Source organism: Lacerta agilis, chromosome Z, assembly GCF_009819535.1.
Source record: "Lacerta agilis isolate rLacAgi1 chromosome Z, rLacAgi1.pri, whole genome shotgun sequence".
Lineage (NCBI taxonomy): Eukaryota > Metazoa > Chordata > Lepidosauria > Squamata > Lacertidae > Lacerta > Lacerta agilis.
The window spans coordinates 26,788,008-26,798,959 of record NC_046331.1 but is presented as its reverse complement, the minus strand read 5'-3'; the positions used below and the strand labels follow the sequence as shown (position 1 = coordinate 26,798,959).

The following is a 10,952-nucleotide window of genomic DNA, read 5'->3' as shown; positions in this document are numbered from 1 at the left end:
TGAAAGAAGAAGAGAGAGAGGATTTTGGAGCTGTGTGAGTGAAATGTGTGTGGATCAAATGGCAACAATTTATTTCCACACAGGCATGCAGTACTCAATGACACAGTGAATTTAAACACTTTTCATAAGCCTGAAACTCCACAGCGAATTAATTTGCCATGGATTGAGATCCCAACTTTTAAAGCATTTTCTACTTAACTGTGGGATTTCGAAATGCTGGATATCAAAAGAGATCATTCTGAGGTGGAATTGGTGTTGCTTGTGGTGTGAGGGACCCAGAGTTACAGGGCAAAACTCAGGGCCGGCACAAGACATTTTGCTTTGGGGTGGGGTGGGTCATGTGCCAGTGGTGGATGGGGCCACAGGTAAAGAGGAGTGGCCAGTAGCAAAAGTGGGTGGGTCAGTGACTATGACTCTTACCTCTGTGCAATAGCCTACTTTCCAGCCATGCAGAAGTCAGAGGTTTTACAGCACACAAATACGTCTTCCAGTCAACTAGAAGGCATTATCATTGTTCAAGGATATAATTGCCTTCAAATATCTGAAGGACTGTCATGTTGAACAGTGCCCCTCTCATACTTTTCTTCTCCCCTGCTTCATCCTCTACTGCCTTTTGATAAAGGATGGTATATAAATTGTAATAATAATAATAATAATAATAATAATAATAATAATAATAGAAGGCAATCATGTCTCCTCTTAATCTTCTCTTCCCTAGACTAAACATACCCCAGTTCTTCAAGCATTCATCATAGGAATCAGTTTCCAGCTCCCTCACTGAGTCACCCTCTTCTGGACATATATAATATAACATGTTACATGACACCCAGAACTGGGCATGTTATTCCTAGGGTTGCCATATTTCAAAAAGAGAAAATCTGGACACTTTTTGGTAGCTTTTGAGCTATTTCTAAGGAAATTCACCAAAATCTACACTTCTGACAGTTTCCCAGACATTTAAGCAATTTCCGCCAGGACACTGTTTCTGACGACCGAATCCAGGCTATGTGCAGGAATTCCAAACATATGGCAACCCTAGTTATTCCAGATGTGCCCTGACCAGTATAGAAGAGGATGGAACCATGTGATCTGGACACTGAGCTTCTGTTAATGCAGTTTAAGGTTGCATTTGCTTTTTGCTTTTTTTTAGCAGGTGCATCACACTGCTGGCTCACGTGCACATTGTGATCTACTAAGTCACCTAGATCATTTTCTTGTATACTACTGCCAAACCAAACCTCCTCTGTCCTTTGTTTCAATTGTTTTGGGTACCTCAATGCAGACTTTACATCTCTGCTGAACTTCATCTTGTTGGTTTCAGTCCAGTGTTCTGTTCTGCCCAGCTTTTGTTCCATCCGCAGATTTGATGAACCATCTGCAGCAGCATCTAAATTATTTATATAAATGTTGAACTGCACAGGGCCATTCCACTTGAGACCTCTCTCCAGGTTTCTACAGAGCCTTTCATGAGCATCTGTTGGGTACGGTTGCTCTACCAAGTTGTGAATCTATCTATCCATAGTATCCAGCCCACAGGTCATCATCTATAGCTGAGATAGGAAACCTGTGGCCCTCCATAGGTGGACTATAGGTCCTCTCATCTCTGGTCATTTCCTGTGCTCACTGGGGTTGATGGAAGCTAGAATCTGATGAACTCTGGAGGGCCACAGGTTCCCCATTCCTTATTTACAGCTTCAGTGGACTCAGCAATATAATGGGATGGTGTATAGATACACGCGCGCACACACAAAGTATCCTAATCAGTTTTCTTTCTTTCTTTTTTTATAATGAAAGAAGAAGGGGAGATATTATAAAAACTTACCAACAAATAGAACAACATTGTACAAGCTGGTATCAATATTATCAAATACAAAATTTATTTAAAAAACACAAAGGAATAGGATTTGTAGAAAATAAATCTAAGCTTCAGGAACTATTAATAGATAACTAAAAAAAACCATTAGCAAAATTATATAGATTTTTATTGGAATGGGAATTGAAAGATGAAGAAGTAAAAAGTGTTCAGATAAAATGGGCACAGGAGTAAGGATATCCAATCACAAGAGAAAACTGGGATAAATTATGGCAGTCAATTATGAAATTTACAGCTTGTACGACAATTAAAGAAAATATGATGAAAATGGTATTTAGGTGGCACTTGACACCGGATAAGCGAGCCAGAATATATAGGAATAACAACAATAAATGTTGGAAATGCAAACATGAAGTTGGTACTTGCCTTCATTGCTGGTGGAGATGTAAAGTAATACAGAAGTTTGGAATGAGGTATATGAAAATTTGAAAAAGATATTGAAAGTAATATTTGGAAAAAAAGCCAGAGTATTTATTGTTGAGTGTAATTCTTAAGAATATCCCAGAGGATAGGAAAAATAACCTTTTTTATATGCCATTGCAGCTGCAAGGATGCTTATAGCACAAAATTGGAAGGGAGAAAAGATACCCCAAATTAAGGATTGGCAGACTAAACTGATAAGAGTTTTTGAATTTGGCAAAAATGACGGGAGCAATTAGGAATATATCAAAGCATAAATTGAAAGAAGAATGGAGGTATATGGAGATGTATTTGAAAAAAGAAGGAATAGTAACAGAATTATTGAGACAACACTACCGGTATTGTACACCACATAGATGCAAACCTTCTCTCTTGCACACACTGCATTTTTATTTCTGATAGATAGTGAGATAGACAGACAAAATACAGAATGTTTAATATATATTTTTCATTTAAAGTGAGTTTACATTAAATGGTTGCTCCCGTTAAGATAGTGCACTGCTAAAGTGCTCTTTTCCAAAGAATCTGGCCTGTAAGAGCCAGTCTACTGTATATGCTCAGGAAACGAAGCACACACGGTTCTGCCATTTTCTGGCCATTCTAGTTCAGAAAGCAAGAGGTGTGATCATACGTTTTATTGCTCCATCTCATAGAAAGCTCCCTGGGCATAGGCTACTAAAACACTAGATTACAGGTGCAATCCTTATGCATACACCTGTGACAATGAGGCCCACTGAACTCAACAGAAGGTACTTCTAAATAGTGCATAGGGTTGCAACACAGAGCTCTTTTGTGGCAGGAAACCCACCAACCCACCCCCCACCCCCACCCCGCTCTTAAAAGTGTGTTGTTCTGAAAGGGTTGTACCACACAGTCTCTTTTTCCTGAATGTACTGTCTCAAGCAATCACTGTAAAATTCACTCATGATGTATGATTGGTAAAGGTTGGTGAATAAAAAAATAAATAGCCCGTTGAAATTAGCCAGGAGTCTTTGCTGTAGTTTTTGGGGAGGTGCCTGCTAAAATCTTTTATCTTTCTGCAAAGCTACTCAGACATGTAAAATTGGTGTCTATCTTAATCTGTAAGCTTAAATGTTGTTAAATAAAATAAAATGATCATATGGATTTTTTTAAAAAAAAGATTTTTGAGAATTCCTCATGAAACTGGATAAGTTTGAACATGCTCCCTTTATTTTATGGAGCTCCCTTCCATTTGAGACAGGCCCCATCTCTGTTGAGCTTCCAGGACATCTTAACTGATTTCATAGTTTCAGCTGATGCCTGCCTCCCACCAATGTATTGCACTCTTTGTACATTGCATAGAGATGGCTGTAATTAAGCAGTATATACATTGCCTAAATAAAATAAAATAAAATAAATACAGTGTTTAACATGATCACAAACCAGTTCCAATGTTCTAAAAGAGGAAATGTGATAACATTTCAAGCACTTTCTATTGTTTTCTACAGAGTCAGGAAAATAATACAGGTACAAAAGGAGTGCAGGGGAAAAGCCAAGACATGGTGTTACTTCTCCTCTGAAATTGGCCTTTTCCCAGTTTCTTCGTCATTAACCCAGCGGGTAGTACTTGGCTGCAGAGGTATAATAAAACCAACTGACTTTGATCTGTTAGATTTCACACTTGGAGCTTTTCTAGAATGCCTGGCTGTAGGAAAGAAGGAAAGATATGTGCCTGATTAGAAACATTACTACTACTACTACTACTACTACTACTACTACTACTTAATGCCAACATCAAGACACCATTGCATTGCCAAACTCACACACCAGTATCTGAACATAAGAACCTAAGAAGGGCCTGCTGGCCAGCAGCCAACAAGATGCCTCTGGGAAACCCACAAGTAAGACCCAAGCAACAACAGCACTCTTCCCACCTGAAGTTTCCAGCAACTGCCCTTTTTCATTTTCAGCAAGAACGATTTTCTTGTCACTTACCAAAAAACATCTGGTGACCCCTAGGAGAAGGGTCAGGGTCAGCATCAATGGCCTATCAATGAATCTGAAATCTTTTCACTCAGAAAACATGGAACTCAAACTGGACCAGTGTTGGGATAATTAGGATCAGAGTTTTCCAACTTACCAGTAAGGGACCTGCACAACTTGGGTTGGGGGTTAGTCCCGCCTTCTGATGAATAAGAATCATCCTTCTGCAATGAAGAAAGAACATAATTCACAGTCTGATCCTTTTACCATTTAGAAATAATAGACCCAAAATTATTGGAACTAGACATTGGAGAAAACATTCAAAGTTTAAGAGAATAGGCTGAATAGGGATGGATAAGCTCGTCCTGTGTTAGGGGACTCCATTTCCCACCAGCCTCAACTAGTGTGACCAATAATAAGGGATTGTGGGAGTGTAGTTCGGCAACATCTGAAGGGCCACAGGTGCCACGTCCCCAGTGTAATATGCTTAAATGGGACTTTTGTGCATCTACCTATACGGTTTCAAGCCTTCCTGTTAAGCATGCCCCACAGAAGACTCCAAGGGAACATGCCAGCAATATGAAAGAGCACATATTTGCATACCCTTCAACATTTCTCCAATGAAAATAGGGACATCCTATTCAATAATAATAATAATAATATGCCACCCATGAAACATTTAAAAAAATCCTTCAGATGTCTTCTAAAGGTTGTATAGTTACTTATCTCCTTGGCTTGGGTGTCTCACAACTCCATAGCCTCCACATTTCTCTGATGAAAATAGGGACGTCCGAAGGAAAAGCGGGACATTCTGGGATCAAATCAGAAACTAGGACAGCTTCTGTAAATCCAGGACTGTCCCTGGAAAATAGGGATACTTGGAGGGTCTGTATTAGCATGAAGAAACCCCTTTTTTAAAATCCAAACAACTTTTAATTGAAATGTACGCTGGGGACTTACTGTTGCAGGCTTCAAAACATTGTTTTTTATTGCTTGTTTTATATGCTTTATATGTATATTGTTGTATTCTGCTGATATTGCTTTTCCTGGTGATGTTAAAACTCTTCTAGATGCGTTAAATGTGTGTGCACCCCAGGGAAGTCACTTTGGTGCTGCTAACACAGCAGTTTGACGTCACCCCCAGAGGCATACTCTGTTGTCTCTCGAGACAGATGGGTGTCCAAAACAATAAATTTACCATTATTAATTTCAATACATGACACGTGGACTGTCTCAGGAGTGAGCCTATTGTTCCCATGGAGGCTGGCACCTCACACATTTTAGAACTCTGGAAAATCACCTCAGTCACTGAGCCTGCATTGGACGAAAAACCAATGTGCAGAGGCATACCTAGGCATACAGAGGCAAAACCAGCCCCTGCTGGAGACACAGGCGGGGGGGGGGGGGACAATGCACCACTGCCGTTGCAGCAAGATCAAACATGACACAAAGGTGATTGGGGGGGGAGGTAATGCCAATACAGTGGTACCTTGGGTTACAGACGCTTCAGGTTACAGACTCCGCTAACCCAGAAATAGTACCTCAGGTTAAGAACTTTGCAGCAGGATGAGAACAGAATTTGGGCGGCAGCAGCACAGCAACAGTGGGAGGCCCCATTAGCTAAAGTGGTACCTCAGGTTAAGAACAGTTTCAGGTTAAGAGCGGACCTCCAGAACGAATTAAGTTCTTAACCCGAGGTACTACTGTACAGCTTCTTGCCAAGGGTGCAAGTGACCCTAGGTATGTCTCTGCCAATGTGTCTGGCATGACAACGTGGATACATCATCCAAACACTTTGAACCATTCAGAATTTTAGCAGAGGTATGCGCTGAAGTTTCAGTGTGTTTCCATAGGCAGCCCCACAAACAGCAAAATACAGTAGCCAAATACGTCCATGGCTGGAAGTAAGGGTACGCATGGATTGCTATGGGGAGCTTTATTATCCATGGCAAGGATGGGGAACCTGTGTCCCTCCATACGGCTGATGGGAGCAAAGTCCAAGAAACATCTGGAGGCCCCTTCCAACTCCAGTATTCTGCATTTGCCTGAAAATTACCATTAAGTTGGATCATACAAACAGCCATCTGTTACTCTCCCATCCAGCCTGTTTCCATTTATTTTCCCTTTTCACCAAGATAAGGAAAGGACTTCTAAAAATACACAAGACCCACAGTTTATGAGGAGTGATGTTTACAGATCATACATTTTTTAAGGTGATGCACAAAGTCCAATCTACCTTGGACACAATTCTCCAACCTAATCTGGAAAGCAGCAGATTTGCCAATCCACACAAAATCGAACAGAAACTTGGCCTATCTTTGCAGAGGTGTTCCTTGGCTCTGTGACGAGAAGCTGGTGGTGGGCTTGCTAGTCAAGGGACTCGTGCAAATGAGTGCCATGTCCTTTTGCTGAAGCACTAATCTGCATTCCTCAAGAACTATTGTTCCATACTGAAAGCCTGAATATGCCTGCTATGTTTCTAAAGCAGAGTGTAAGCCTCTGATGGACGTGTGATCTGGCAGCTAGGCCCCAGAGTAAGGGCTGCCAAATAAGTCTGGATATTTCCCAATTCATTTTTTTCCATGTTGCTTTTGTTTCTTTTCACTTGTAAGAAGGGACCCTGTGCTCTTTGCCCATTGTTTTTCAATGTCTCTGCAATTGTAATAACAATAGGATTCATGGTTGTACATAAGTTGAATGACTCCTGAGAAGGTCATCCAAATGAGGTCCCAAAAGGACTTTTATGGAGATACAATTGCAAAAAATAAAACACACGCAAGGCAGCATGCAGGGCATAAGCCTTCCAAATCCCATTTTGATTGTTCCTGAGCATCTCTCTCTCTCTCTCTCTCTCTCTCTCTCTCTCTCTCTCTCTGTGTGTGTGTGTGTGTGTCTCAAGGGTAGAAAGGGTGTTGAAGAACTGGTCATTCTCCCCTTTTTTCTTTAAGCTCCAGTTTGGGGAAGGACCATAGCTCAGTGGTAGAGCACATGTTTTGCATGCAAAAGGTACCATGTTCTATCCCCAGCATCTCCTAGCAGAACTGTGAGAGATCCCTGCCCAAAACCTTGGAGAGTCACTACTAGTCAGCATAGACAATACAAAGCTAGAGGGCCACCGGTGGGACCCAAAAAAGCAGCTTCATATGTTCAGTGTAGATCTATTGAGAAACAACCATAGCTCAGTGATAGAACCATTGCTGTGCACACAAGTTCCATCCCTGGCATCTGCAAGCAGAGCTGAAACCCTACAGAGTTGACAATACTAGGTGGACCAGTGGTCTGATTCAGTGTAAGGGCACCTTCCTATGCCTCTGTGTTTTCAATAGGCAAAATAATCAAACCTGAAGTTAATGGTGAAATGTACCATTTTATTTGTTGGATTTAAAAGAAGAAGAAGAAGAAGAAGAAGAAGAAGAAGAAGAAGAAGAAGAAGAAGAAGAAGAAGAAGAAGAAGAAGAAGAAGAAGAAGAAGAAGAAGCTGGTTTGCAATGTTGGGGATTTCTAGCATTTGGATTCATTTGATGCAATTTGACATAGTTAATGGCCAGCACACTATTTGCTTGATTATGGGGTTCTTTTTATAAACAACAACAACACACACATTACTCCACTGTCTCATCCTTATCTTCCAGCTCAGTGGCAAGGGATATAGGGACACTCCAGGATGAAATCAGAAGCAGGGATTGCTTTCATAATTCTGGGACTGTCCCTGGGAAATCGGGACACTTGGAGGATATGTACTTGGGGTATCCCCCCCTTCTCCTTCCTAGATACTTTTTATGTCCTTCAGCAAATGCTGGAGTTCCCACAACCCTGCTGATGCCTCCCTTTCGTTCATGGACCCTGCCATTTTGGTAACCTAAGCAGAAGCAGTCTCCTCTGAATATCAGAAATAGGTTATCAAATAAACCTGTCCTATGTTATTTGTATGATTTCATTAAATTTGTATGTATAGATGGAATGGGTTTTGTGTGATGGTAATAGTTTTAGCAATAAAAAAAAATGAATTATTCAACTTAGGACCCAAAAGCAGATATAATGCAGAAGGTGAGTCATTAGATCTCCTGGGCTTTCCTGTTGTTGAGGGTTTTCTACAGATATAATTTAAAGGAGGAGGGAGACTCTGGTGTTGGTCAAAGAAGTGGCACTGGGAGAGAGATTGTTTTCTGTCATTTTCCTGACCTGAAGACCACACAGCTTCTGTACTCTCCTGGGGAGGGGGAATAGAGTTACCTATATGGCGCTTAATAGGGGGAAAAAGAAACATGAAGCCTTTGTTCAGTGGTGGAACACCTGCTCTGCATGCAGAAGGTTCAGTCCCTGACATCTCCAGGTAGAGCTGAGAATGGTTCCCTGCCTAAAACCCTGGAGAGCCACTACCAGTCAGTGTAGACAATACTGAGCTAGATGAACCAAGGATATAAGGCCTGGTATAAGGCTTCCCGTAGGCCTTTATTAGTTGTTCTCTGTGCTTTTTTTCTGGGGGGACGCAGGGGTACACATACCCCTAAACATTTTGTGAATCTTTGTACGTTTGTCCATTTACTGTACCCTATTCTTTAATTCTGTCTGTCTGTCTTTTGAACCTGACTCTGGTGTACAAGGAACACAGGAAGCTGCCTTGTACTGAGTCAGGACATTGGTCCATCTAGCTCAGTAGTGTCCACACTGACTGGCAGTAGCCCCCCACAATTTCAGAAAGGGGGTCTCTCCCTGTCCAACCTGGAGGTGCTGGAGACTTAATTTCAGACCCCCTGCATGCAAAGCAGATGTTCTACTCCCAAAGCCTTGGTTCTTTCCAAAGTTGATCAAGTTTAAGGGCTCCCATAAAATGTAGTAGTTTCACCAAGTCTGTCCACCCCCCACCCCCTGCTTAAGTCCACACACACACACACACACACATTTTTATAGGTTGGCCAGTCCTTTTAAATTTTTTATATAAAATAAGTATTGTTTCCTTATCTGTTCTGTGTCCACGCACCATTCAGGGCAGCTTACAATAATTTAATATCACAGTACAACCAGAAATGAACGAGATAACAACTTCACAATAATTCACAATAAATAATTCACAAACCAAAATAAGATATTTCATTCCATTCTTCCAACTTTTTTTTAAAACTACACATGACCCTCCTAACCATTAAGTTTATTAGTTTACAATTAACATTTATTTCCCTATGGTTTTCCCAAGATTCTTTCTGTGTGGTTTTTTCTTCTTGTAAACATAATAATTGTAATGGCTCCATCTTGTGGTGAGATGAAGATTAGCATCCCATGTGAAACAGGGCCTGGTTGTCACTGAAGAGTTATCATGGAAAGTTAGCCACACTGAAATGACTGCTCCCCACATCAAATGGGGGGCGACTTTTGCATGGGCGCGTGCAGCTCCCTGGATCCCAGTGTGGCTCCTGGTAGTTCAGGCTGGCTTCATCCCCCCCCAGGCTGGATACCTGGGGTCTCCGCCTACCTCAGTCAACTGCCCAGTCCCACCTGGGGAGGGCGTTGCCAGGGGGATTGGCCAAGTAAGGGGAGGGACCGCCCTGCCCGCACAATAGAAGGCGTAGCTTACCTGTAAGCAGCAGTTGGGCTCCAGAGCTTCTCCCACCCTCCACTCCCTCAATTAAGTCTTATTTTGCAGGTTAACCTCTTCTCCACAGGTATGCAGGCACTGCTATGTTAAGGCCACTGTTGAAGGGCCAGAAAGGAACTTCCCTGCATTGGCAAGTTTCACCTTTCCCATAGCAATACGTCACAACTTTGGCAGTTTCAGGCCTTGGGCGGAATCCTTTAGTCTAGCTTCCGAAATGGGGGGGGGGGGTGAGGTGGTGACCCATGCCCCCTTTGCGGCGGCGATACCAGGGTTCCCGTTAAAGGGGTCTTGGGGGGAGGCACTGGCCATACGCCGAGAGATTGTTATTGCTCTCCCCCTCCAGTGGCAGTGAACGGGGGGGGGGCTGTCTGCTTCAACATATGTCCTCCAGAGCCAGCCCAATCCTCACACATTCTGGATAACCCTGAAGTCTCCCAGATCCCCAGCTGGGGACTGGGAAAGATAAATGCCCAATGCCTGAGCCAAGGTCTCCCTACATCTGAATTTTAATAAAGTTGTGGCCAATTTTAATCCCATAGCACGTTGTCTTGAGTCATTATTCCGCTCAGGGGTCGCCTGGGGGTTTGGGGGACTCCGCCTGTCCACACATTCTCCTGAGACTTCTCACCAGATGAATAAACCTGTGTCTGGTTTGTATGACAGCAGACTACCGGTGAGGAGGGGATGGGAAAAACATAACAGTATAGTCATGTTATGAAAAATAATATATCCCTGCATACACAAAAGGAGGTGTCAAGGCAAAGGCTTCTAGCCTAGCATTCATCCTTATGTGCCCTTTTTCTATGAGCAAGGTTTGGAGTGCAGCGTTGTGCAAGAGGACTCTGATATGTGAGCTCCACATACACTCTGGTGGTACAACTCAGGACCATGTTTAATGCCTTGCTGAGAACTAAGCCTAAGAGAACATGTTTTTCAGTACTAAATGTGGCTGATACTTCATATAATGGGTTGCACCCAAGGTATCACTAAATGAGCATCTCATCAGCATACAAGTGTTGGTGGTTTGTGCTGGTTTGCCACAAGGCTCGCACAAGCCACTCTTGGGTTCCTATACCAATAATTAGGAACTGTCACCACTTTGTAACTAAGCCAAGTTTTACT

The 10,952-nt window shown here is 42.4% G+C and overlaps 1 protein-coding gene across 1 annotated transcript in view; it reads right to left on the bottom strand.

Moving 5' to 3' along the window:
- Positions 1-3,748: 3,748 nt before the first annotated feature.
- The window catches only part of LOC117040058 (sodium/hydrogen exchanger 2-like), a 30,694-nt gene continuing 23,490 nt past the window's right edge, over positions 3,749-10,952 (bottom strand). Inside the window, exons 11-12 of the mRNA XM_033137596.1 lie at positions 4,395-4,461; positions 3,749-3,959 (exon numbers count right to left, since the gene is read on the bottom strand). Of these exons, the coding sequence (XP_032993487.1) occupies positions 3,820-3,959; positions 4,395-4,461 (207 nt within the window). The 3' untranslated portion in view covers positions 3,749-3,819. The remainder of the gene's footprint in view (positions 3,960-4,394; positions 4,462-10,952) is intronic.